The sequence below is a fragment of the Aphelocoma coerulescens genome, chromosome 20, assembly GCF_041296385.1.
Source record: "Aphelocoma coerulescens isolate FSJ_1873_10779 chromosome 20, UR_Acoe_1.0, whole genome shotgun sequence".
NCBI classification, from domain to species: Eukaryota; Metazoa; Chordata; class Aves; order Passeriformes; family Corvidae; genus Aphelocoma; species Aphelocoma coerulescens.
This window is the reverse complement of record NC_091033.1, coordinates 2420110-2447619: the sequence shown is the minus strand read 5'-3', so window position 1 is coordinate 2447619 and position 27510 is coordinate 2420110. Positions and strand designations below refer to the sequence as shown.

Below are 27510 nucleotides of genomic sequence, written 5' to 3'. Positions count from 1 at the left end.
TCCTCCTACCTGGACATACAAGATGGGGCAAGGAAATGTCTCTTCCATGTTGACCAAACCTTTCCCCCTTGGAGCCTGGGTAGTCAGAAGAAAACTCTTCCTCTCCCCTAATCTCTTCATGGCAAGACTTTGTTAGGTCTATATTCACATTCCCATCTCAAGAAGAAGGTAGGACATGTAGGCAGGAACTCCCCATTCTTTCATGAATAAAAGCAGAGTGGGCACATGCTGGGCTGTGACTGCAGGGGGAACAAACAAACAGCCACGTTGTTTAGACAAACCTCATCAGACAGAGCAGTTTTCCCCGAGGTGGTGCGAGTCCTAAGAGTTCCTAAAATGTGATACCGTGTAGTAATGAGTTGCATGCTTCCCTTTTAGGCTGCTTCTGTCTCTGGAGGAAAAGAACCTGTGCCTCAGAACACTGGAAGAAAAGAACCAGGCACTGAACAATCAGGTGTCTCAATTTCGTTCTGCTCTTCGCGAGGCCGAGCAGCTCTGTGCAAACCGCACAGGACAAGTGCTGAAGCTCAACGCCCAGGTAATCTGTGCCCTGGCGTCCTCTTCTCCAGGGACACACATCATCACCTTTGGCTTGGAGGCCCCAACTGCTTTCTCCTCCCAGCAGCATCCACTGCTGCCGTGTTCTGCCCCGGGGTGCTGCTGCACCCACAGGCCAAGGCTGGATCTGGTGTCTGCTGCCGATGTTTTCCTCCGTTCTCTCCCGGGTCCCAGCAGGAAATGTGGGAGGAGAAGCAGCAGCAGACTCCTTTGGAGCTTCTCCATCCCTCTGTTAGCAGTGTTGTCCCAGATGGAGTTGGTGCCTGTGCTGGGCACCGAGCAATGTGGGCACACAGACGTGGCTATGGCAGGCTGGGGAGGGCACTTCCAGCGCAGCCAGTTCAGCCGGTGTTCAGAGCTGCAGCCTCAAGGATGCCCATTGGCTCCCTTTCCCTATTTTCAGGACACTTGTTTCCACTGGAATCCTTGGCTCTGTGCCTTCTGTTTTGGGCATGTTTTTTTGCCTGAAATCATTTCTCCTTTGTTGCTTGCTCTACTGCCTGCTCTGCTGCCTCAGGAGCAGCCCTGTCCCTGAGGCTCTGTGCATCCATCTTCCAGATGCAGGCCGAGCTGGAAGCAGTGATCGAGAAGGCGGCTCCCCAGCCTACTCAGGAGAAGCAGGAGCTGGAAACTGAGGGGTCTGAGCTGCGTGTGAGGCTCCAGAGCTCTGAGGAAAGAGCAGAGGCCATGGCCACGCAGTGTAAGACTTTGGAGCTGGAGCTGAGGGAGGTGCAGGCTCAGATAGACCATCTGAAGGCTCGCAACCAGGAGCTGCAGCAGGAGTTGGAGGAAAGTGAGCAAGGTAGAGCTTCTCCTCTCGCACCCACTGCCCCATCCTGTCTTGCCAGCAGGGCTCTCTGATGCCATGCAGAGGAAAAGTGCCCAGAGATGGCAGAGGGGAAGAACAACCAGCAGGAGATTTCTCCATCCAGTGCCAGTGAAAGCTTTTTCTCGAGAAAGATGCCGTGGCTGGCAGTGCCATCTGGCTGTGCTATGGCTGATCCCGTGCACAGGTGGTGCCTTTCAGGTGCTGTGTCTGTGCTGAGGAGCTGTAGCTGGATGCCTCAGCTCGATTCCCCCCAACTCCAGGCCCTGACAGAGCCCCCAGGCTATTGGCCTCTCTGGAGCAGGGCTGCACAGGCATCCCCGCTCCTTTGTCTCTCTTGGACTGCTCACTCTGCACAAGCCCAAGAGGAAAGACACTTTCCTATTCCTCTGAACCTTGCCCCTTGGATTCCTGCTTTTTTCTCCTTCATTTCTGTCAGCTTTGGAAGCCCTTGTGGCCTTAGGGGCTGGCAAACACAGGCAGGCCAAGAAGACAGTGCTGTTGTCCCTGCAGGATGCACATCAGTTTGCCTTTGCTTTGCTGTTCTCATTCTCCTTCTCCTTCCTGCTGCAGTGATGTGGAGGGCAGAACACCAGAAGACCTCTCGAGAAACTGCCCTGGAGAAAGAGGCCATTGCCCTGAAGGAAGAGGGTGTGACTCTTTGTCAGGAGGTGGCATCTCTGCAGAGGAAACTGGAGAGCCTGGAGAAGGAAAGGAAGGATGTGCTGGTGAGAACGGCAGATGCCATGAAGGGCCATTTCCTAGCTATGTTTGGCCCTTGTGTTAATAGTTCTAAGGAGCACCTCTTTCCAGCTGAGCTTTTCAAACTGCATTCTTCTGAATAAGGAGGAAAAGATGTCGTAGTCATGCCAAAGCCAGTTAGTGCTGAGGCTGCTGGTTTTCCTCCATGCTGGAGTTTTGTGCCCTCTAGTTCTCAATGTCCACACTGTCTCTATGGACATTGCATGGTCTGGGCAATTCCTCGTGTCCAAACCCACGTCCAGATTTCAAATACCTGGACCTGGAACGAGAGGTGAGAAGGCCAAGTTTGCTGTTAATAGAAAGGTGTTTGGCCTTGGCCATCAGAGAGCAGCCAGTGGGGAGAAAAGAGAGAAAAGCAAAGTGCTGATGCAGATAAGGACGTGTGCCTGCAAGGGGAGAACTCGTCCTGAGTGGCAGCAGAGAATGACAGACTGATGTGGCCATTGCTGCTCCAAGAGAGGGCAGTGGGGCTCTCAGGGATGGTGCCATGGAAACTCTACACAGGAGAGCTCAAAAACCACTCCTGTCACCCCAGCTGCAGGGAATGAAATGTTGGGGGTGTTTGCTCTTCCCTTTCTCCCTGCTGGAGAGCACATCCTCATGGCACTGCCTAAATCCTGCTTAGCGTGGACTTGGAATCCTGGCTGCAGTTCTGGCAGCTGCTCCCCAAAGGAACACTCAAGTGGAGCTGCAAGAGGTCGGGGAAGGGCAGAAAGGGAGCTGGGATGGGCTGAGTGAGCTGGGAAAGACTCAGCGTCAAGGGCGGTCCCAGCAAAGGTCTGAGGCATCCCGAGAGGCAGAGAGAGAGGGGCAGCCTTTGCCTGCCTGTGGCAGGAGTCCCGATCTGGTATGAAAAGCAAACCGAGAGAGGGAATGAGTGACTTCCCTGTTTTGGCAGCGTGAACGGGAATTGTACGAGGAGCAGATGAGGGATCTGAAAAAGAAGAATGAAATGAAAACACTTGAAATTTCAAGAAAGGAAACAACGCAACAATTGGACGCTGAAAATGAAAGAAAACAGGAGGAGTTGGAGCATGGGGCTGCTGCTTTGAAGGAAGGCAGAGGAAACGCTCAAGTCCTGTGTGCTCCACTGGCCAAGTGTAAAATTGCCAAAGAGGCTCTGAAGAAACACTTAGCCTTTCTGCAGGGAAAGAGTCATCCCCAGGTAGGCACTGGCATTGATCTTCAGTCCACTGCAACGTCTCTCAAAGATTCCAATGAAGTTTCCCATGAAGAGGTGGGATTCTAGATCCCTGTCAGTCTAGGCCTGCTTGGGCAAAGCAGCCCGGGCTGCAGCAGGCAGCCTTGTGTGTCTGCCTGGCTCCAGCCAGAGACCATTGGCTGCCAGATTGTTTGCTGGCACGCCTGGAACGACTGAGGCAGCTCTGGAGCTGTTATTCAAATCAGCTCCAGGCCAAAAGCTGGGCATGGGGAATTGCTTCTCCCGTGCCCAGGCAACGTGTGGGTTGGATTTGGTGTAGAAAGGAATGGAGCAGGTGAGCAGAGTGATGGACTGAAGTGAGCAGAGTTCTGTAGCGAGGGCTGAAGAGCAGCTGCACTGCTGGAGCTTCGAGGATGCTTCCCGAGATGGAGATTTCTGAGGGACAGCTCTTGTGGTGTTTGAAATAAGGGAATCATCTCCTCTCTGAACACCCAGCAGGCTGTTGGAGCAGAAGGCAAGCGGCTGTCTGAGCACTCCAGGAGGGGTGTGGAATGTGTGCGGGACCAGGTTGCAGCAGCAGCAAAAGACAAGCCAGAGAAGCGTGAGCTCAGGAGAACTTTTGAGGTAAAGTGGGCTTTCACTGCCTCTGCAGAGCCTCAGGCTCCTCTGGATCATGACTCGTGTGCCCAGGCAGTGCTTTAGAGTCCTCTGCTTGTTTCCTTGCCTCTCCCTGTCCCTGCTGTGGGCACACCCCTTTGTTTGTTCTCTCTGTTGTGGCAGCCCATGGCTTTCACAAAGGCACCTTCAGTCCGCTGCCTCCCTCCCTGGCCCCGTGTCCCCGGACACACACTGGCCTCTCCTGCACAGCCCCCAGCGAGAGCTCTTTGCCCCCAGTGCTGTCTGGTGCAATTGAGGGTCTGTGAGCAGAGATCTCCTTGCCTTGATGTCCAGAGGTCCTTTTGCCCCATGGTTGCTGACAGGTTTCTGTGACCCTTTCTCCCATCCAAGGTGCAGGATGAACATGAAGGGAGGAGAATCAGAACTTTTTGGAGAGTGTTCCCCCCAGACTACTTTACATTGCCTGTCTCCCAGTCTGACCAGAAAAATGCATCAACCTCTGAAAGACAAGAGTCCTCCAGTAGCTCAGGGGAGCTGCAGCCCCCGTGCTGAGGCACAGCCTGTGGAGAAAGGGGTCAGTGGCCAGAATGCGTGCTTTGGGAATCAGAGCTGGGTTCCTAAATCCTGTCGGAACTCTCTCTCCCAGACCTGTGGTGGCTGAGGGTTGTATGAGGGAAGGGTTTGCCAGCCATGAACTGGACTTGTTGATCATCTGAGCTCCGTTCAGGGGCAGTGTGGGAGCCTGTTCCTTTCCCCTTCCCCAAGGGCAGAGTGTTGGTGAGGGCTGGAGTTGGAGGCTGTGTCTGCCCCCACAGCCGGTACCGTGGGGCTGCGGATGCTCCTGCCCACGTGGGCTTGTCTGAGCTGGGCTTTCTGCCTCTTTCAGGTGTCCTTGCTGCAGTCACAGCTGGCCCGAGACCGGCAGGAACCCCTGGAGAGCTGTGCAGGGAGCAGGCAGGAGATGCTCTCGTTGAGTCACAAGGACCTCCTTACTTCCTAGGCTTGTCAGAGAGGAGACAGGGTGCAGCTGCATGCAGTCGTAGCCTCAGATTTTGTCCATAGTTTATGTTTAAAGGATTGCAGGTGTAATTGTAGGATTGTAGGATAATAGGTGTAATTGAACCTTTATACAACTGTGTTCCATAGGATGAAGGATATATTTATAGAAAAATAAAGTGTTTATTACGACTACACAAAAAGACCTTTATCAGAGTTATTGACTACCCAGTACAGAGAACTATAACTTCCGGTAGAGTGCATTATATTTGAAGCAACATGGAAGCAGTTATATTCAAGCCAGCAAAACCAATTAATAATTAAAGATTGATGCTTCTCACCCAAACCAATGACCGTGGGCAAATATTTCTGTCAGCCTCAAGGAGTGACCTTGAGGGGCATCCTCACTCCAGGGACGAATCTGCAGATGGGAGACACGTGACATGAACCACTTTGGTGAGGGCAGGAGAATCCTGCCACATGTGGAGCTTTTGCATTTGTCCTTAGGAAACTGCAACCTGTTTTTTCTCCGAGTCACAGAATCTCAGGCTGGGGGAGGCTGGAGGCACCTCTGGAGGTCACCTTGCCCAGCCCCCTGCTCCATCAGGGCCACCCAGAGCTGGCTGCCCAGGATGTGTCCAGGCGGCTTTTGAATCTCTCCAGGGATGGAGACTCCACCACCTCCCTGGGCACCTGCAGCAGTGCTCGGCCACCCTCCCAGTGGGAGGAATTCTTGATCCTGGAAACACTCAAGAACTGGCTGAGGATGAGAAGGTCAGGGGTTGAGGTCCTAGTTTAGAATAAGGTAACTTAGCAAGGTGAAAAGCAGAATCACAGCCCTGGCTGACAGGAGATCAACTGAGCGGGGAACTTGTGATCAACCTCATCTCAGAAAGGAGGAATGTGGAAGAAAAAATTGTGGAAGAAGAATCAAGTTATCCAGAAGGAGTGAACAGACATTGCTGTGGAAGCAGTAGGGGAGGGGGAGAATAGTCAGGGAGCTCTTGAGCCAGGCATCCACCAGGTCTGAGGACCAGAGGAAGCTACAGGAGCTGTCTGTCATCTTCAAAAAAGCCTGGCCATTGAAGGAGGTTCCTGAGAACAGCAAAGAGTGTTACACCAGTCTTAAAGATGGGCACAGAAGAGGATCTGAAGAACTACAGGCTAATCAGCTCCTTTGGAATCCCTGGGAAGGTGATGGAGCAAATGGTCCTGGACACCCTTTCAAGCAACTGCGAGGGAAGGGCACTGGGAAGAGCCAGCACAGATTTACCACGGGGGAAATCATGGCTGGCCGACCTGATGGACTCTGTGAATAATGGGGGACCAGGGAGGGTTTTGCTGACACTGCAAACCATTCAACAGCCACACAGTCTCCTTACAGCCGGACTGGTGAGGTACGGACCGAGTGAGCGGCCAAGTGAATGGAAAACTGCCCGAGCCAGCGGGCTCAGTACTGCTGGATCAGGTGCAGGAAGTGGCCAGGCTGTGGTGACACCACTCACTGATCCTCCCTGGAGCCGGTATTACTGTTGATTAACAACTAATATTTACATGCAGAGGATGTCTCCTCTAAGCAGATGTGTGTCATGAAACTTTACACCGGGTGTTTATTCCGTCAGGATCATACACATTCATTACAAGGTGCTTCCGGGCTAATACATAAACATTACTTTCCTAGAACTAATTTACCCACCTCTGCCCCTTACTGGAAGTCCTTTTATGGTCTTAGAGGGTTGTCTAAAGGGGTCTCTGGTGGTCGTATTCGCTGAGAGCCCCCAAAATTGGAAGTGACCTTGCCTTGAACTTCTCTTAGGGCATGCACTGGTGTTTCTTGTTACATAACTTTGTCACAAAACCCACTTAGGTTCCTTATTATCTGTTTGTCCACTGCTTTCAGCTCTGTTTAGCATCCTGTGTGTCTACTTTTACATTCTTTTATCTAATTTGCTAGTTAGTCTTTAAGCTCTATTTTGCAACCGAAAATTTCTATTCTCCATGTTGTCTGTCACAGTGAGTGGCAGCGATGCATCTTCTGGAGAAGATGCATCTGGAGCCAGCCCCCATTTCTATGGTCCCTGAGGCTGACGGATGTGTCACGCACTGATGTCACGTCCAGCCTCAGCTCAGCTTGCATCCCTTGCCCAGACAGGGGAGACCCACAGGCAGGAGAGACAGAAGCCGTGTGCTCAGGCTACCCTGCCTTGAAGGCACATAAGCCTCCGCTTTCTACAGCTGCTCAAGGGTCAGGGCACCTGGCAGTGAGCCTTCAGCACCGAGTGATGGCATCCCACTTTTGCAGTCTTGGCCCAACTGGATGACCTGGTCTCCTCAGGAGCTGCCCTTTGGCCTTGTCAGGGACCACCCAATGGACATGATGCCGTGGCAGCTTGGCACCCCCTGGATTCGCCATCCCTAGCGTGATGTTTCTCCTCAGCATAGAATCCCCAACTGGTCTGGGATGGAGGGACCTCAAAGCTCATCCTATGCCACCCCTGGCCGTGGGCAGGGACATCTGCCTCCAGACCAGGTTGCTCCAAGGCCCCTCCAACCTGGCCTTGGACACTTCCAGGCATGGGGCAGCCACAGCTTCTCTGGGCACCCTGTGCCAGGGCCTCCCCACCCTCCCAAGGAAGAACTTCTTCTAACCCTGCCCTCTGGAATGGAAAGCCATTCCCCTTGTCCTGGCATTCCAGGCCCACTCCCCGCTCTCCTGGAGCCCCTTTAGGCACTGGAAATGGCTCTAAGGTCTCCCCGGAGCCTTCTCTTCTCCAGGCTGAACACCCGCAGCTCTCCCAGCCCGGCTCGGAGCAGAGGGGCTCCAGCCCTTGGAGCATCTCTGCAGCCTCTCTGAACTCACTCCAGCAGCTCCACATCCTTCTGATGCTGGACCCCAGGGCTGGAGACAGCTCTGCAGGTGGGATCTCACCCAAGCAGGGCAGAGGGGCAGAATCCCCCTGTCCCCTGCTGCCCACGCTGTGAGGTCAGTCCAGGACATTGGGGGTTTCTGGGTGACAGTGCAAGGGGCTGGGGCACGTTGAGCTTTTTATGCACCAACACCCCCAAGTCCTTCTCCACAGGGCGACTCTCGATCCATTCTCCGCCCAGCCCGAGCCTGTGCTTGGGATTGCCCTGATCGCTCTGCCCCGCCCCTTTCTTCACCCGCCGGCCAATCAGCGCGCGGCTGCCCGCGGCAACAGAAGAAGCGCGGCAGCAGGGGCGGCTAACGCCAATCAGCGTGGCTCGGGAAGGGCTGAACCAATGGGAGCGCAGCGCGCCTCACGGCGACGACCAATCAGAGTGCGGTGGCCGTGAGGGACGGGCTGGGGCGGGGGGGGAATGGCGGCAAGAGAGGGAGAGGGGAGGAACATTGGGCGGCCTGGGGGGGGCCCGCCCGCCGTTTCGGAGGCTCCCAAGCGCTTCAGCTGCCGTCGCACGGTCCCCCCTCCGCACCGATTTGCTTGAGAAGGGAGGGGCGGCTCCTGCCGAAACCGCGCTCGGGGAAAACTCCCCACAGGGGTTGGCTGTGCGAGGGGAGGGCGTGGGTGTGCACCAGCCGTCCCCGCCTCAGCAAAACGTCCCCTCAGGGGTTGGCTGGGCGGAGTCACGACAGGACGGGACGCTTCAGAAGGACCCAGAAAAGACCCCAAACCCCTTCGGAATGTCAGGAAAACTAACCCAAAACCACCGGAGGTTTATGTCCAAAAAGGAGACAGAGAAATCCTGTTACTTTATTCACATAAAGGGAGCGATCATGGTCATTTCCTGTGGGGTCTCTCAAGTTGTTGGAGGATCCAGCCTTCTTTTTATCCTAATTTCCCGGCCACATTTCCCTCTGTCTTTCCCCGTTGGCTGAGGTACTTGAGAGGTACAGACTTCCCGAATTGCCTAGTAACATACCCCCTTCCAATGTGTACTCTCCCCTTCCCTCTCCCCCCCTCCCCCCTGTTTTCTTTTGCCTTGTGTTTCTGTTCTTTTTCTCTAAGTCCAGGGATTTAAGGCAGTCTTGAGTGAGTAACACTCCCTGTCAATTAGTGGAATTCCTATGGAATTTTTGGTTCCTCTTATTGAAGAAGGGGCAGTCAATAACTAACTCATGTAAGCACAAGTTAACTATTGGGAGACAGCAATGTTAGTTCAGACGGAAGATGTTCATTACAAAGCCTGAGAAGCCGAATTCACCCTAATCTTGTCAAGATAGAGGGGACAAGGATCATCTCAGAGATTGCTGAATCATCCCTCAAAGGACTACGCATGCCCAGGGAGAAAGGTGAAAAAGTTCACTGCGAGGATGACTACTGGCCTCCATCAGAAAGACCCCCGAGGAAGAGGAGAGGCCTTCCTCAGCGCGACCACCAGGACACACAGCGCATGCGTGGCCCATATGCTAATGACTTCCGAGAAATAATTTGTGTAACCACACCTGTCCCAAGGAATGTGATGAATATTCATAATTTAACCCTTAATACTGTGTTGTAGAGAGCACCAGGTGTGTGTGTTTGGAGGAGCGATCCCCACACACCCGGCGCGCCGAATAAAGCAAATACCCGCTTCTCTGACTCTGTCTCTGAAGTGTCTCCTGGCCCGGTTGCGGCACGATTCATTATTGCTTCTTTTACCTCTCAGTATGTGGCTTTATCTACAGCAGGCCCACAGTTTGTAAAGACAACTTCTCATTCTTGTCAGGAATTTAAACAAAACGGACGAAAATGGGAGTAAATTTGAATAAATATGAGTAATTTAGGATGATATTTATGTTGTATTTCAAAAGTGGAGGGTTAAAAGATCATTTGGGCATTAAAACACCTCAAAAAGACACAAAATGCCTCAACCACATTGGAAAGTTTTAATAAATGTAACTAAAATAGATCTAAATTGACTGAATTTGAATAAATTCAGGACATGGCATTATTTCTGGAATGTGGAGGATGAAAAGGCAATTTTGGTCCTAAAATGCCTCCAAAAAGCCCTGAAAAAGCACCCAGAAGCCTTAAGAGTCCCGAAGGAGAGCTCAGCTGCTCTCCAAAGGCCACAGGTTTCTGGGGGTTCTTATGGATTTGGGGGTGTCCCGGGGATCTCACCACAGGCCACCATGAGTCCCCAGTGCCGGTGGCTCTGGGGAAGGCGCATTCCCGGGGTTCCCGAACCCCCCCACACCCGAACCCTGCAGGGGGGGTCCAGTGGTGCCGATCCACATGGAACAGGTCGGTGCAGTTCACCCGGACACTGAACCTGCACAGGCGAGAGAGCGTGGCAGGGGTGGGGCAGGTGAGGGGCAGAGCAGGGCAGGGGCCAGGCAGGGGTGAGACAGGGTGGGAAGGATGAGGGGAAGGGTGCGGCAGGAATGAGCAAGGGGTGGGGCAGGGGTGGGGCAGGTGAGGGGCAGCCCAATAAGTGCCCCCAGAGACCCCGAGAGCTGTCGCAGGATCCCGTAACTCACCTCATGTCCCCCTGCTGAGGACCACCCAGAGACCTCCGGGACTCTGTACCCCCCATATCTTCCTCCCCAGCGCCCTCAGGACCTCCCAAGAGCCTCCCAGGACCCCCCCAGGATGCCCCGTACCTGTCAGTGGAAGGCTGCTGCCCCCCCTATCTCCCCACCAAAGACCCCCAGGACTCTGTACCCCCCATATCTTCCTCCCAGACCCCTCCAGAGCCCCCTTAAGACACCCCAGAACTTGGCAGATACCCCCCCAACCTGTCAGTGTAGGGCCCATACCCCCCAAGCCATCCCAGGGCCCCACAAAACTCCCCCCAGACCTCCCCCGGACCCTCTACCCGACCATATCTCCCTCCTAGACTCCCCAGGACTCTGTATCCCACATACTCCTCCCATATCTCCCCCTAGATCCCCTCCCAGCCCTTCCCAGTACCCTCCCCAGGCACCCCCCTATATGTGGCAGTAGAGGGCTGGTGCCCCCCCGTAGACGAGGAGGGTTTGGGAGGAGGGTGGAAGACCATGGAGTAGCTGGTGGGGGGGGAGGGGGGGGCTTCCCCCCCACCCCTAAACCCCAACCACTCCCACAGATTCCCTCCCCCCTCCAGCGGGAACTGGAGCAGCTCAGGAGAAAACTTCCTCGGGTGTGCAGCCTGGGGACAGGACCCCCAAATCAGGGGGAAACCCCATGTTATAAACAACCCAGATCCAATATGGAAATGAGTTATTAAAAATTTTATTGAGAACTATAAAATTCAGCAAAGCAAAAGGGATTGTGCTGGGAGCATGGCCAGGGGCCAGAGGCTCAATCACAAAATGGTGGTGCTACCTTTTATACCCCTGTGGCTGCATCAGCCTTATGCACACTGATGTACAGTTTTGCATAGTCTCACCCCACGTCACTCTTTTAGGAGCCGGCGCAGTTCTGTTGCTGTGCTCGTCGGGGTCCTCGTTGGATGGAATCCCACTCCTTTTGTGAAAAACGAGGTTCACTCTGCTGTTAGGATTTAAAAGTTTAATAAAGGACAATAGGGGACAAAGACAATAAAGCAAAAGTCACGGCGCTGGGTGCTTTGGCACTCAGCCAAGAGCGCACCTGCTATTGCGGAGACACCCTTTACACACCTGTCCTATTGCATCAGCCTAATGCATATTCATAATCAATCATGCATATTCAAACTTCCCCCCCAAACTAGTTTACATGTTCCAGGAACTGTTTAGCATGGCTCCTCCTTGGATCTGCCTTTTTAGAGCACGCGCATTTCCTGGCTGTGGTTTCAGTCAGTTTTTATTATCACCTCCAGGGTGGGCTTTGGTCGATGGTTTCTGCAGACGGCAGTTGCCAATAGCTGGCATGTCAGTAGCAGGGGTCTTCATCATCCGTTCATTGGATGTTATCCAACCAAGCAGACAGTTCAATTATCACAAGCATAACTGTATCAGCTATTTCACTGTTATGTCTAAGTTTAGTTAATGGCAGAAATAAAGGCATTAGTTATTGTTGCAAAACTGTATCTTTATAACAACGATACTTTAACATTAAATACTTTAACATTGTTATTTAAATACTTTAACATTATACATATAGCATCCATTTTAACATTTGCGGAAAGCCAATATTATAGTATGTATTTATCACACATTTATGGCTGTGTCTTCGAAGTTTGGCTCGCAACAGCGTGTCCCACTTACAGAACTGACATTACAGCACACAAACTCATGCAGCCCTTATAAAAAAACAACTTTACAACCAGACTATTTTAACAACATTAAACATTTTAACATATACCATTGTCTTAATATTTCCCAAGGAAAATATCATAATATTTAATATTATAACTCATAATGTAATTCATAACCCATAAACATATGGCAAAAGCCAACTCTCAATAAGTTGTTTGTAACACCCCACAAGAGTAGATGGGACCCCCAGATCCCCCAGACCTCCCAAGATGGGAGATCCCCAAGACCTGCCCACCCCCTCAGATGCAAGGAGAACATGTCCTGTGGGGGACCCCAAAATCAGGGGGCTTTAAAATTGGGGGACACCCCAAAATCATGCTGTAAGACCCCAATATCAGGGTGACGCCCCTGCCAAAGAAGCTGGGACCCCCGAGCTCCCCCACATGGGAGGAGAATGTAACTGGGGGAGCATGAAATCAGAGGAAACCCCAAAATCAGGGGAACCCCCCGAACGCTAGATGGGACCCCAGAACACCAAGACTCCCACAGAGCCTCCCCCCCTCCACCCCCCCCCCCCCCCCCGGGTGGAAGGAGAACACGTCCTTGGATGTGTGGCCTGGGGGTGTCACCAAAACTGTGGGAAAAACAAAGCCCTCACACAACATTTTTAATGTTAGAGAGTCAAGGCATTACTTTATTCTGGCCAGGATATTGTTCTGGCCAGGATGTACCCCAGAAATCATCTCATCCACACATAGCCCAGGTGTGCAGAGAGAATCATTCCATGACACATGGCTTCTACTAGATTTTCCAGATCTTTTATACAGTCAAAAGTCATAGAAACAAATTGGGTCAGTGTTCATTGGTCCCAAGTGAGTGTAGTTCTTAGCAATTGCTCTCCTATGGAATCCAGATTTCTTCTCTTCTGATGTTAATTAGATCTTCATTCCTTGATTTTCTTATCAGTCTTTTCTGGAGGAGATGTCTCCAACTCTGCCAGAGGCAGAGTCTGGGGTAGATGTTCATAGATGGCCGCTGATGTTCTGTTGATGTTCCGTCGATGGCCTTCATCTCTTTGGGGCTACTCCCAGTCTGTTGAAATGCTAAGCCCATCTCAGGCCTCACCTAGAGAAACAATGCCCTGGAAAGAAGCTTCAGTTCCCTTCCCCGGGGCAAAGGTGAAGAAACCTGGCTAAAGTTATATAAAAAAAGTGGTTTTAAACTGGTTGGTTTTCCAACAGGGGGGGTCCCTTGGGCGTTTCTAGGGGCTAACAGGGGGGTTTGGGGTGGCTCTGGAGACATTCTGGGAGTCTGTGGGAGGTGAGATGGGAGTTTGGGGGGCTCTAATTAGCTTTTAATCCACCCTAGGCAAAGATATTAATATTCATAATCCTATAAAGTCTTTGTTCTTCTTCCCAAAGTTCAGGACTTCAGCATGACTTTGGCTGAGCAGCAGTCCGTGCCAATTAGTAAAGCTTACTAAAATAGATCATTTGATTTAGCTAATTGTAATGCTCATGGATCGTGTGTTTTACAGGGGGCACATACTAAGGGGGGACACGGATAGGTGGATCGGGAAGTCCCAAGTACCTTCCAAGTACCGCAGCCAACAGGGAAAGGGAAGGAGGAGAAAATGCGGCCAGGAAATGAGGAGAAAAGAAGGCTACTTGCTCCAACTAATTGGGAGAGACCCCGTTGGACACACACCTGACAGACTCTCTCCCTTTCTCCAAATCAAGACAATTTTACAGGACTCCTCTGTCTCCTTTGTGGACACGAACTTCTAGTGAGGTGAATTTTACCCACTGCGGGGTGGGGGGCACAGGAGCTCCTCTGCCTGGGGAGGGGGGAGTATAAAGCAGTATAAACCAGTCCAGACTGGGGCAGGTGGGGAAAATTCAGAGTCACAAGGGGCCAGTGGCAGCGAGGCAGGGAGGGGCGGGAGTGATCGGCCGGGGAGGGGGAGAGGGGGAAGTTCCAGCCTCAGCCGGACCCCCCTCATTGACTGACAAGTGGGGAGCGGCTCCCGCCCAACCGGCGGGCGGGGAAAAGCGCCCTCAGTCATTGGCTGGGCGGGACAGGGGGCGGGGCGAGAGCTGTTCCCGCCTCAGCCCAACTCCCCTCAGTCATTGGCTGGGCGGGACAGGGGGCGGGGCGAGAGCTGTTCCCGCCTCAGCCCAACTCCCCTCAGTCATTGGCTGGGCGGGACAGGGGGCGGGGCGAGAGCTGTTCCCGCCTCAGCCCAACTCCCCTCAGTCATTGGCTGGGTGGGTACCGGAAATGACCCAACAAAGCCTCAAAACCTTTTCAAAACTTAACAAAACTGACAAAAATGGAATAAATTTGTATAAGTATAAAAAATTTAAGGCTATATTTGTTACATTTAAAGAATGGAGGGTTGAAAAGGCGGACTGTGCACAAAAACGTGGCAAAACCAAGAAAACCCCCAAAACCCCTTTAAGAATCCCTCGGGATTAAGTGAGATTAAGTGGAAGCATAATAAATATGAATAAAGAAGTTAAAGCTATACTTAACATATAATTAAAAAATGGGGCGGTGTGAAAGGGGCTTCGGGTGCTAAAATGCTTCAAGAAGGCATCAAAAAACCCCAAGTGTTATAAACGAGGTGGGAAACCTTTTGGCAGGCTAACTTGTTTATTAATTAGCAACTGAGAACGAGGATCCAAGATAAGCTCAGACCCTACACTACAAGCCAGAAAAATGAACAATGTGACACATCGAGTACTCCTTTGGACCACAAGTTTCCACCAGAGAACCTGGTACAGAGCACTTGGTCAGTTTTTATTGTCTCTGTCACCTCCAGGACTGGTGCGCTTTCAATCTCACTGATTGGCCACTTTCCGGTGTTCTGATTGCCTTTTAACATGGTGCATCCTTGACCAATCATTTCTAATTGGATCCATTCCATTGGTCAGCTCCTTTTCCAGTCAGGGTCTTGGGTACTGATATCGTCTCATGGGGTAATGGTTCTAAAAGGATCCTTCTATAAAGTCCATCAGGTTCCTGTTGTACCTGCCTCTAATGGTTATACCCATGCATTGCTTCCTGTACACACGCGCACTTAACTCATTAGCTTATAACTATTTAAATTCATAGTACATTAATTAGGCATAATTTATTTAACAATTCATCAACTAATTATCGATATATAGGTAACCAGCCTGGGAAAGCCAACCTGCTATAACACAAGCACCAAATTCCCCTCCTGCCGGGGCTGGCTGTCCAGCAGCTCAAGTAGGAGAGTCCTCCAGGAGCTCAGGGGAGCTGAGGCCCTCGTGCTGAGGCACAGCCCGTGGAGAAAGGGGTCAGTGGCCCGAATGCGTGCTTTGGGAATCAGAGCTGGGTTCCTAAATCCTGTCGGAACTCTCTCTCCCCGACCTGTGGTGGCTGAGGGTTGTATGAGGGAAGGGTTTGCCAGCCATGAACTGGACTTGTTGATCATCTGAGCTCCGTTCAGGGGCAGTGTGGGAGCCTGTTCCTTTCCCCTTCCCCAAGGGCAGAGTGTTGGTGAGGGCTGGAGTTGGAGGCTGTGTCTGCCCCCACAGCCGGTACCGTAGGGCTGCGGATGCTCCTGCCCACGTGGGCTTGTCTGAGCTGGGCTTTCTGCCTCTTTCAGGTGTCCTTGCTGCAGTCACAGGTGGCCTGAGACCAACAGCACTGGCAGAACTACACTGAGAGCTGTGCAAGGACCAGCCAGGAGCTCAGACCTTCACTGGGAGCTGTCCTGCTCCTTTGCAGCTGTGCTCAAGGAGCCCAAAGCTGCTGTTCTGGAAGCAGAGACTCAAAGCTGCATCGGTCTCTGAAGCTGAACTTGGCAGTGACATCCCTGGGCCGTCAGTCTCTGGAGAGAGTCTGGAGAGGCCCTGGAGAAGGCAGGTGCCGCTCTTCTCTTCCCCAGATGATTTGTACCCTGCCAGAAACCAATTCCTGTCAACTGGGGCACAAAAATTCTCCCTAGGACACAGATGAATGTTCTCAAAGATGAAGGAGTAAAATATCTACCAAAGCTTTTCCAAGCATTTGGTTCTGGAAGGTCTGTTCCTAGCGAGGTGTTCCGGTTTGGCCAAATTTAGAAATATATCCTCTGAGAGAAGGCACAACCACCCCTCCCCCACCAGGTTTGGGAAAAAATAAATTTTCCTTGAAGGAAAGTGAAGGAGATAAAACTATTTATTGAACAAACACACGGGAAAAGGAAAATAATGCTAAACAATAAAATCTCTCGCTGTGGAGAAAAAACCTGGGAAAGTGTTAGAGTCCTCCTGTTGGTCTCCTCGGAGCTGGGGCTTGGCCCAAGGCCAGGCCCTCTGTGCTCGGTGGAAAGTCCTCCTGATGTGTTCTAATATTGTAGCAGTCCAGTGGAAAAGGGAGAAAGTCCGAAATTCCAGGGAAGGAAAAAAAAATTCACCTCTCTCTCCGGAGAAAAAGAAGCTGAACAACTGGCCAAAAGCTGACCGGGAAGCCGCAAGCCAGGTGCCTCCTCCCTCCCCTGCCGCAGCTGGAAAAAAACCCCCGCTATCTGTGTGTGACCTTGAACAAGCTGCAAACTGCTTTGAAAAAGTTGTGCTCAGTTTAGAGGCATAGAAATTAATTTCTGGGCATAGGCAGCGATATGGGCTACACATCATAAGGTCACCCCAAGACACGAGGAATCTTTGAAATAAGCAGCAAGACTTTTCTTCTGCCTAGAAGACCTAGTGATATGTTGCCAAACAGAGAGCAGAGAAAAAAATGCACTCGTGTCTGTCTCGGGATTCTGAATCTCTTTTATGAGCCTTAAACACTGCAACTCCTGGCATTTCTCTGTAGGAATTTGAAAAGACCCTGAAACACCATTTTTCCTCCTCATGTGGCTGTTCTAGATGCAGAGCTTTACTTTCCATGAATATTTGTAAGCACCAAGAACCTTTTGAGGCTTTTTCTTACACCTCCCCTTTGTCAGGGGAGACAGACAAATTCCTGTGACTCAGGAACTAAGCGCATCCCTAAAGAGCATGCAGGTCTCAGGAATGCTGAGCCTTAAAACTGATGCTGTCTGGGCCAGCAACTTTGAACTCATGTTATGAGCCAGGTCCCTGCCCAGCTGCCCAGCTGGGCTGTGGGGATGTGGGGGTGCTGGTGCAGGTGCCGGGCAGCAGTGAGCTGGGATGGGTGGAGAGCCAGGGGAGGGCCTCTCCAACAGCCCCTGGAATGTTGGGGTTTGCACCCTGGAAACCATCAACAGCCCATGGAATGTTGGGGTTTGGAGCCTGGCAACCATCAACAGCCCATGGAATGTTGGGGTTTTCGCCCTGGCAACTGTCAACAGCTCCTGAACATTGGGGCTTTGACCTTGCAACTGCCAACAGCACTTTGATCTTGTGCTCTTGACCCTGCAAAGGCCAACGACCCTTGGATATTGGGGTTTGACCCTGCAAAGGCCAACGGCCTTTGGAGATTGGGGTTTAGACCCTGCGAAGTCAAACAACCTTTGGAGATTGGGATTTGACCCTGCAAAGGCCAACGGCCTTTGGACATTGGGGTTTAGACCCTGCAAAGGCCAACGGCCTTTGGACATTGGGGTTTAGACCCTGCAAAGGCCAACGGCCTTTGGACATTGGGGTTTAGACCCTGCAAAGGCCAACGGCCTTTGGACACTGACATTTGGTCACTGCTCGTGCCAAGGGGCAGATGGAGACCCGGCGGGTGAGTGAGAGAGCTGCTGCCCTCTTTGTGCCAAGCCCAGCAGGGGCCTGGGTGGGCCTGGGCTGTGCCACTGGGAACAGTTCCCTTTGGGAATAGCAAGGGATTAACAGTTGGCTGTTCCAGAGCTAGCAGCAGCTTTGGTGCTGGCCATGGGGACAGGCCTGGGAGGGAATGGGGGGGCTCCTGGCCATCCCAGAGCACACCCACATCTCCTCCTCCGTCCTTGTCCCACTGGAGGGTGTGGGCACAAACAAGGGAGCAGCTTTCACTGCCTTCCCCTCAGCCCAATTCACAGCGCAGCCTGAGCGCTTCCCAGAGACAAGAATGGGTTTCTCCCAGACATCTCCAAGATGATCCCCAGTGGTGCAGAGGAGGCCACGAGGATGATAGGAAGATGCTCCAAGGGCTGGAGCACCTGTGCCAAGGGAAAAGGATGCAAGAGTTGGGGTTGTCCAGCCTGGAGAAGGTTCCAGGGTGACCTTCCAATGCATGAAGGGGCTGGAAGAGAGCTGGAGAGAGACTTAAGCCAGGGGCCTGCAGGGAAAGGACAGGGTCTAATGGGATATTGGGAGGGAATTCTTCCCTGTGAGGCTGCTGAGGCCCTGGCACAGGTTGCCCAGAGAAGCTGTGGCTGCCCCTGGATCCCTGGCAGTGTTCAAGACCAGGTTGGATGGGGCTCTGGGCAATTCCCCTTGTGGTGTTCTAAGAAGTGATGAGACACCTTCCAGCATGTTTGTTTGTGCTGCTGTCAACCTACTGGGCTGAAAATATTCCCAAGGAGGGGAGGAAGGAGCTGAGCTGGAATTCCAGGCTGGGAAGCATTTAGAGGCGACTGCCTCAGGGGCAGCCATGCAGTCTGAGTGTGCTCTTCCCTGTGCTCTTCCAGGGAGCTCGAGGCCTTTCTCACCAGGGACGTTTCTCCAGAGCCCCTGAGGTGAGTAAACTGTGCTGAGCTGGCTCGGATTTGAAACTGGTCCTCCACAAATGGACACTGGTTCTTGTGGAATCAGAAGAGGCATCTCAGTGGTACTTTGGAATAGGAACAGAGTACCTGACTAACAGCTGGATGTGGGCTTTCAGGTGCTGTTAGACGGCAGTGACAGCATGGCCAGTTCCATCACCGGCGCTGACCGTTCCCAGCATGCAGCCTCCAGGAACAGCCTCTCAACTCCGACATCCACTGCTGCACAGCATCCCTTGGAATTGGTTTGGGAAGCCACAGAGAATTGTGGGCACTTACAGCGATGTTTTGAGAAAATGGAGGAGCGATGCAAGAGGCTCAGTAGCCACCGGGAGCACATAGACTCTGTGATGGAAGAAATCAGAAGGTGAGTGTTTCTTCCTCCTCCTCCTGCGTTCCAGAGGCAATCTGCGTCCAGGTCTGGGAGTTCAGAGGTGTTCTGGGCAAAGAACTCACCTGCCCTACCATGTGTAGGCCTCAGTGTGGCTCTTGAGCATCGTCCTGTCAGGGCTTTTCATGCTCTACTGTGACTCCCAAGGCTGCCTGGGAGATGCACAGCGATGTTGGAATAGAAGACTCCTTCCTCTCACCGTGCTGCTTCCCTGAATTCTGTTCTTTGAGAGCCCCTGTCCAGCCACTGCTTCTCACTGAAGGAAGGCAAAATCCTGCCTTCCTTTCCCTTTGCCTCTGGAGGATTTCCTTGGGAGGGAAAGAGCAAGGTCTTCCTTAGCCCACTGCCCCCAGCTCCATTGTGGAGGGCTGAAAATGGGATCGATGGCTCTTCAGGCCTCTTCCTTCTTCTGACTGAGCCTTGTCTCTGCAGTGACTGTGAAAACCTTGAGAAGTCCAAGGAAAAGCTGCAGCAATGCACTGGAATCCCGGAGCCAGGAGCCTTGAGTCTGCGCCAGAAGAACAGCAAGCAGCTGAAGGAAGCGTCAGCCCAGGCGGAAAAGGCGGAGCAGCAGCACAGGATGGAGGTTGGTTTTGGAAATGAGGCTGGTTTTCCGTTGAAAACTTGTCTTGCCCCTTCTTGTACAGTGGAGGACTTGGCTGCACTTGAGGGAGAAGACCCATCACTGCAGAGGGAGCTGGAAGTCAACAGGCAGGCACTGGAGGAATTGCAGCTTCAGAGGGAGCTGCTGGAGCAAGAGGGGCATGATGTTACCGTGGCTCTGGACACCTTATTCCTAGGCAGCACCTGTGGGAGTGGGAGTTATGCCAGCCAGATCGGGCCAGATGCTGTTTCTGGCAGTAGAAGAGAGGGACACTGCTGTGCACACCTGGCTCAAGATGGCACACGCATTTATTAGCCAGGCATATGCATGTTCATCAGCAAAGGGTTACATGCTTCTGCAAAATTTGTTCCTTTGGGCAGCCCCAGAGCCTCTAAAAGAGGGAACGGAGCTGGGGAAGGGTCTGGAGCACAGGTGTGACAAGGAGTGGCTGAGGGAGCTGGGGGGGCTGAGCCTGGAGAAAAGGAGGCTCAGGGGGCACCTTCTCGCTCTCTCCAACTCTCTGTGACAGGAAGGTGCAGCCAGGTGAGGGTTGGTCTTTGCTCCCAGGGAACAAGGGACAGGACAAGAGGAAACGGCCCCAAGTGTGCCGGGGGAGGTTTGGATTGGGTGTTACAGGAGAGCTGTGAGAGAAGGGTTTGTTTCTGATGGTCTCTGTCAGACAGTCTCAGTTCTGGAGTATGTGGTAGGTTTGGCAAATACCCAGCAGAGGTTTTGCTTTTGAAGAGAAAAGCTCAAAACCACAGTGTAGTCTTCAGGCTTGAATACCAGCAAGGGCCATGAGACACCTTCTTTGTGTAAGACAAGTAAATGGTATTGTTGGTGTGAACTGCTGCACAAAGAGAGTCTGCTTTGGCCACATCAGCCAGACTGCCATCAGTCACTAAAGGACTGCTCACCACAAGAGCCGTTTCCCTGCCAGGCATGCCCTCGTTGCAGAGAGCTGCTTTGCACACTGGAGGAGGGGACACTTTGATGTGGGTTTTGTCCGAGAAGGAGAAACCCTGTGAATTTTCACTTGCTTCAGCAAGCAAAATTGCTTTCCTCAACCATCCTGAAAATGTCCAGCACTGGAATAGATCCTGATAGACATTTTGTTGGTAAGGGAGTTTACAAGGAGAATTGGTGTGATTTTTTGCAAGGCTGGAGCTGTGGGAGATGGCAGGCTATGGGGCTGTGTGGAGCATGCCCTCCATGTCTTCTACATTGAATTTGGGGAGGTGAAAGGTGAACAGGGCTATCTTTGGGCCCAGGAATGAGCCCTCTCACAGGAAGCCCGGCAGAAACATCAGCTTTCCGTTGGGATTTTTGTGCTGCTCTTGTGCTCTGTTTTCCTAAGACTTACCTCGGAGGATCTTCACTGTTCTCTTAAGGGTCCTCTTTTGGTGTGTACTGGTCGGTGTCCATAGCCAAACTGAGTTTGTAGGACTTTTCTTTTGTGGGCACAGGGAGGGCGCAGCGGGAACGCTGACAAGAGACAAATCTTTTTAAAGACTCGCCTGGAGTATTTCTGAACAGCAACCCAGAGATGTCTCCTGGGCTGTGTTCTTAGTCACTCTCTGGGAAGCTGTGTCCCCCCCAGGGCAGACAGTGGCCCAGGGGAGCAGCAGCCGAGTGCTCTGAGAGCGCGTGAGCCCATCAGTCTTTGCCTCTTGCCACACAGAGTTTGCAGGGGAAGTGTCAAGCCCTCTGCTCTTTCCTTCTGTGCAGGTCCTGCTGGAAAAGCAGAAGGAGAAGAATTCTTTATCAGAGACACTGCTCCAAACTCGGGGACAGCTAAGCCAAGCCTGCCAGCAGGTGCAGCAGCTCAGGCAGGAGGTGAAAGAGCAGCAAGAGAAGGGGCAGGTAAGTCTGAGCAGGCAGGGAACAGAGTGCAGGGCAGTGGCAAGGGCACAAAAGGCAGGTGCTGGGAGTCAGGAGGCAAGGGCTGCTTCAGGCCCTGGCAGCACAGAGCCTGGCAAGCTCCAGAGCTCAGGCCCGGGAAGCAAGGCTTACAATGGAAGCAGAGCTGGGTAGAGAAGCCAAAAGAAGTCGCTGAAGGAATGGGATTTTGAGAGAGCAAGTGGGAAAAGCTGAGCCTGAGGGCAGGTCGCAGGAAGTTGCTCTGCATTTTGTTGCCAGACCATCCAGGCAAAGCTGCAAGCTGAGCTGCAGGAAGCTCGGGGGGAGATCCAGGCAGCGCAGAAGAGGCACAAGGAAGAACTACGAGGCATCAAAGAGGAAATGAATCTCCTCCTTGAGCAGAGGGAGGCTCTACAAAAGCAGGTGAGTGAAAGAGCAGTGGCACCGCAGCATCCAGCAGGGGGTCTGTGCCCTTCTTGCTTTTCCATGGCAGAGCAGCAGCTGCTGGGGTGGTCCCTGGGGCTGCCTCGTGCTCTGGGCTCCTTGGCAGCTGCTCTGAAGGACCCTCGGTGCTCTGCTGAATCTCAGCTGCTGCCCAGCTGCTCAGCTGGGCTAGTCCTCTGGGCTGTTGGCCAGCAACCATCAGCACGGATTCCTGCTGGCCTCTTCTTGCTGGCCATGGTGTGGGAGGTGCTTTTTCAGGTGCCCTTGGTGGGCCACGTAGAGATTGAAACAAGTTGTCCGTATGCATTGTGAATCTGGTGCTCTGAGGACAGGGAGAAATGGAAAGTTGGCCTTTGCCTTTTCTCACAGCCTCTGCTGTGGCTGACAGTGACAGGCTGTGGCTGTAGCCTCTGACTGCTTTGTTCTGTTTGACTGGAGGTGGGAGAGTTGACATCTCAGCTGGCAGCCTCCAGAGAGTCCCAGGCAACGATTGTTCAGAGAGCCCAGCAAGATGTGAGGGAGGCCCAGAAGCAGTCAAGGCAGAAGCTGTTGCAGGTTGAGCAGCTCCAGAAGATGCTGGAGGAGGCAGAACATCCGAACAAGGAGCTGCAAGTGCACCTGAAGAACTTGGAGATGGAAAGGAGTCAATGGGAAGAAGTGGCACGCCAAAATTCGGGACTTTGGGCTTCCTTGAACACCCTAGAGAAGGAAAAAGCCAGGTAAATGAAAGCCTGTGGGACTCTGCCTTGTGGGAATGGATTCCCTCTTTGCCATCTTTGCACCTGCCAGGGGCTCTGGCAGCATTTCCTACGTGGCAGAGTTCTGAACTCTCCGTGCAGACGCGTCTGGTTGTCTGGATGTTGTGTTTCATTTTCTTTTCTTTCAAGCCTTCAGTTAGAGTTTTTCTGAAGACAAAGGCTTTTGGAGTAGCTCTTTCCCTCTAGGGGTGTGTTCTGTTGTGAGGTGGGTGTGCTAACACTGCCCAAGCTGCAGTGTAAGGAGCTGGACACATCCAGCAGCTCCGCCTTGGGTCCTGTAACTTGAAGCCTTTGGGATCTGGAGCAGCCTGGCATCCTGATGCCTTTGCTTGGCAGAACCATCTCAAGGCCCTGATTGCTGACCTAGGCCAGATTCCCCTCAAAGGCACCCAAGAACCAAGAATGTCTCTGTTGCATCGTTCCTCAGAAAATGCCCCCAGGTGCCTGGGGGGGCTCAAGCAGGGTCCCTGCCAGCCTCCAGAGTCACAGGCAATACTGACTGTGCAAAGAATGCAAGAGACAAGACCAAGGTTAGCGGGGCCCCTCCAGCTGACCAAGTCCTGCCGGTCTTCAGTGCCACAGGATTCTTCTTTCGAGAAGAAGACAAAGAAAGGGCAGGGCCCTCTTGCTTGCCTGCAGGTTTCTGCATCTTCCATCAGGTTGTGCTCCAAGGCTCTGTTGCCACTTCTGCTATCGGCCTTTGTTTCTCCAGCTGGAAGTAGGATGGGTGCTGGTAAATCTTAGGGAACTTCCCCGAGATCCTCTGGCTGTAGGGTGCTGCTCCTCCTACCTGGACATACAAGATGGGGCAAGGAAATGTCTCTTCCATGTTGACCAAACCTTTCCCCCTTGGAGCCTGGGTAGTCAGAAGAAAACTCTTCCTCTCCCCTAATCTCTTCATGGCAAGACTTTGTTAGGTCTATATTCACATTCCCATCTCAAGAAGAAGGTAGGACATGTAGGCAGGAACTCCTCATTCTTTCATGAATAAAAGCAGAGTGGGCACATGCTGGGCTGTGACTGCAGGGGGAACAAACAAACAGCCACGTTGTTTAGACAAACCTCATCAGACAGAGCAGTTTTCCCCGAGGTGGTGCGAGTCCTAAGAGTTCCTAAAATGTGATACCGTGTAGTAATGAGTTGCATGCTTCCCTTTTAGGCTGCTTCTGTCTCTGGAGGAAAAGAACCTGTGCCTCAGAACACTGGAAGAAAAGAACCAGGCACTGAACAATCAGGTGTCTCAATTTCGTTCTGCTCTTCGCGAGGCCGAGCAGCTCTGTGCAAACCGCACAGGACAAGTGCTGAAGCTCAACGCCCAGGTAATCTGTGCCCTGGCGTCCTCTTCTCCAGGGACACACATCATCACCTTTGGCTTGGAGGCCCCAACTGCTTTCCCCTCCCAGCAGCATCCACTGTTGCCGTGTTCTGCCCCGGGGTGCTGCTGCACCCACAGGCCAAGGCTGGATCTGGTGTCTGCTGCCGATGTTTTCCTCCGTTCTCTCCCGGGTCCCAGCAGGAAATGTGGGAGGAGAAGCAGCAGCAGACTCCTTTGGAGCTTCTCCATCCCTCTGTTAGCAGTGTTGTCCCAGATGGAGTTGGTGCCTGTGCTGGGCACCGAGCAATGTGGGCACACAGACGTGGCTATGGCAGGCTGGGGAGGGCACTTCCAGCGCAGCCAGTTCAGCCGGTGTTCAGAGCTGCAGCCTCAAGGATGCCCATTGGCTCCCTTTCCCTATTTTCAGGACACTTGTTTCCATTGGAATCCTTGGCTCTGTGCCTTCTGTTTTGGGCATGTTTTTTTGCCTGAAGTCATTTCTCCTTTGTTACTTGCTCTACTGCCTGCTCTGCTGCCTCAGGAGCAGCCCTGTCCCTGAGGCTCTGTGCATCCATCTTCCAGATGCGGGCCCTGCAGAAGGCAGTGCTGGAGATGGAGGCTACCCAGGCAACTCGAGAGAAGCAGCTGCTGCAGGAGCTGGAGGAGTCCCGAGCAGGAGAACGGAGCTTGAGGGACTCTGTGCAGGTGCTGGAGGCTGAGGTGTCTGAGCTGCGTAGGAAGCTCCAGAGCTCTGAGAACAGAGCAGAGGCCTTGGCCACGAAGTGTCAGCAGGCCAGTGGTGCTCACCAGGAAACTCAATCCCAGCTGGACAAACTGCTCCTGGTTCTCCACCACGTGATCAGGGATAGCAGAGACTTGGTCACCTGGAGCTCAGGCAAGTGTGGGAGGCTGGGAGAGCAGGTGGAGCGAGGGGGTGGTTCCTGGTCATCCTGGTATGACACACTCACCCTGTCAGTTCAGGCTGACTCAGGCCTTGGGAAGTCTTGTCTCCCTGCAGAGACACAAGTCCATGTTTGTTTGTAGAGAAGTGATTAGAGTCAGAAGGGAGAAGGGCCCAAGTCCTGTCAAGCCACAGGGCCCATGCAGTTGTCTTTGGGGCAGTGCTGACATTAGTGGTCATCAAAATAACGTCAGCCTGTGACACACATCCTGCTGCAAGGCGAGCTCTAGGACAATGACAAAGGCACCTCCTCCTAGGTAGAAAGAGGCCTTGTTTGTTGGAGACTGTTGGATTAAATCTTGAAACAGAATGTCTTCTCTTTTCAGAAAAGGGTCATGTCTTGGGCCTAAGTGCTTCTCAGGATGGGGATGTCCCCGCAGAGCTCACAGTGGACAGAGTGTCAGCAGCTCTGCAAGACCTGCAGCAGCACCTGGAGCATTCCCAGAAAGATCTGGTAATATGCACCCAGAAATCCTGTCCTGCTGCTGGGCTGCTGGACAAGCAGAGTGCCAAGGCCAGGATGGGTGGAAGTTCTTGTAGGGGGGTTGTCTCACTAGCATGGGGAGGAAGGAGGATCACGATCACATCTACCAGTACGGTCCAGCTGCCCTCTCCCACCTGGGCTATTTCTGCTTTAGTGTTTGTAGCCCTTTGTCTCCTGCCAGCAGTGGCACTGACAGGTGATTCTGTTCCTCTTGCCTCTTCCAGAATGATGCAAGGAAGAAGATACAGGCCTTGGAGCTGGAGCTGGGCATGGGGCAGGCTGAGAGGGACAATCTCAGAGCCAGCAATCAGGAGCTGCTGAAACAGTTGGAAGAAATTCAAGCAGGTACAGCTTCACCTCTCCCACCCGCTGCCCCATCCTGTCCCAGCAGGGATCTCTGATGCCACACAGAGGAAAAGGGCAGTGCCCAGAGATGGCAGAGGGGAAGAACAACCAGCAGGAGATTTCTCCATCCAGTGCCAGTGAAAGCTTTTTCTCGAGAAAGATGCCGTGGCTGGCAGTGCCATCTGGCTGTGCTATGGCTGATCCCGTGCACAGGTGGTGCCTTTCAGGTGCTGTGTCTGTGCTGAGGAGCTGTAGCTGGATGCCTCAGCTCGATTCCCCCCAACTCCAGGCCCTGACAGAGCCCCCAGGCTATTGGCCTCTCTGGAGCAGGGCTGCACAGGCATCCCCGCTCCTTTGTCTCTCTTGGACTGCTCACTCTGCACAAGCCCAAGAGGAAAGACACTTTCCTATTCCTCTGAACCTTGCCCCTTGGATTCCTGCTTTTTTCTCCTTCATTTCTGTCAGCTTTGGAAGCCCTTGCGGCCTTAGGGGCTGGCAAACACAGGCAGGCCAAGAAGACAGTGCTGTTGTCCCTGCAGGATGCACATCAGTTTGCCTTTGCTTTGCTGTTCTCATTCTCCTTCTCCTTCCTGCTGCAGCGATGTGGAGGGCAGAACACCAGAAGACCTCTCGAGAAACTGCCCTGGAGAAAGAGGCCATTGCCCTGAAGGAAGAGGGTGTGACTCTTTGTCAGGAGGTGGCATCTCTGCAGAGGAAACTGGAGAGCCTGGAGAAGGAAAGGAAGGATGTGCTGGTGAGAACGGCAGATGCCATGAAGGGCCATTTCCTAGCTATGTTTGGCCCTTGTGTTAATAGTTCTAAGGAGCACCTCTTTCCAGCTGAGCTTTTCAAACTGCATTCTTCTGAATAAGGAGGAAAAGATGTCGTAGTCATGCCAAAGCCAGTTAGTGCTGAGGCTGCTGGTTTTCCTCCATGCTGGAGTTTTGTGCCCTCTAGTTCTCAATGTCCACACTGTCTCTATGGACATTGCATGGTCTGGGCAATTCCTCGTGTCCAAACCCACGTCCAGATTTCAAATACCTGGACCTGGAACGAGAGGTGAAAAGGCCAAGTTTGCTGTTAATAGAAAGGTGTTTGGCCTTGGCCATCAGAGAGCAGCCAGTGGGGAGAAAAGAGAGAAAAGCAAAGTGCTGATGCAGATAAGGACGTGTGCCTGCAAGGGGAGAACTCGTCCTGAGTGGCAGCAGAGAATGACAGACTGATGTGGCCATTGCTGCTCCAAGAGAGGGCAGTGGGGCTCTCGGGGATGGTGCCATGGAAACTCTACACAGGAGAGCTCAAAAACCACTCCTGTCACCCCAGCTGCAGGGAATGAAATGTTGGGGGTGTTTGCTCTTCCCTTTCTCCCTGCTGGAGAGCACATCCTCATGGCACCGCCTAAATCCTGCTTAGCGTGGACTTGGAATCCTGGCTGCAGTTCTGGCAGCTGCTCCCCAAAGGAACACTCGAGTGGAGCTGCAAGAGGTCGGGGAAGGGCAGAAAGGGAGCTGGGATGGGCTGAGTGAGCTGGGAAAGACTCAGCGTCAAGGGCGGTCCCAGCAAAGGTCTGAGGCATCCCGAGAGGCAGAGAGAGAGGGGCAGCCTTTGCCTGCCTGTGGCAGGAGTCCCGATCTGGTAT

The 27510-nt window shown here is 52.8% G+C and overlaps 1 protein-coding gene across 1 annotated transcript in view; it reads left to right on the top strand.

The window, feature by feature from the left end:
- LOC138120838 (centrosome-associated protein CEP250-like) overlaps positions 1 to 27510 on the top strand; it is a 93324-nt gene that overhangs the window by 53354 nt on the left and 12460 nt on the right. The window contains exons 21-24 of the mRNA XM_069033856.1: positions 379 to 538; positions 1117 to 1293; positions 25805 to 25871; positions 26471 to 26625. Of these exons, the coding sequence (XP_068889957.1) occupies positions 379 to 538; positions 1117 to 1293; positions 25805 to 25871; positions 26471 to 26625 (559 nt within the window). The remainder of the gene's footprint in view (positions 1 to 378; positions 539 to 1116; positions 1294 to 25804; positions 25872 to 26470; positions 26626 to 27510) is intronic.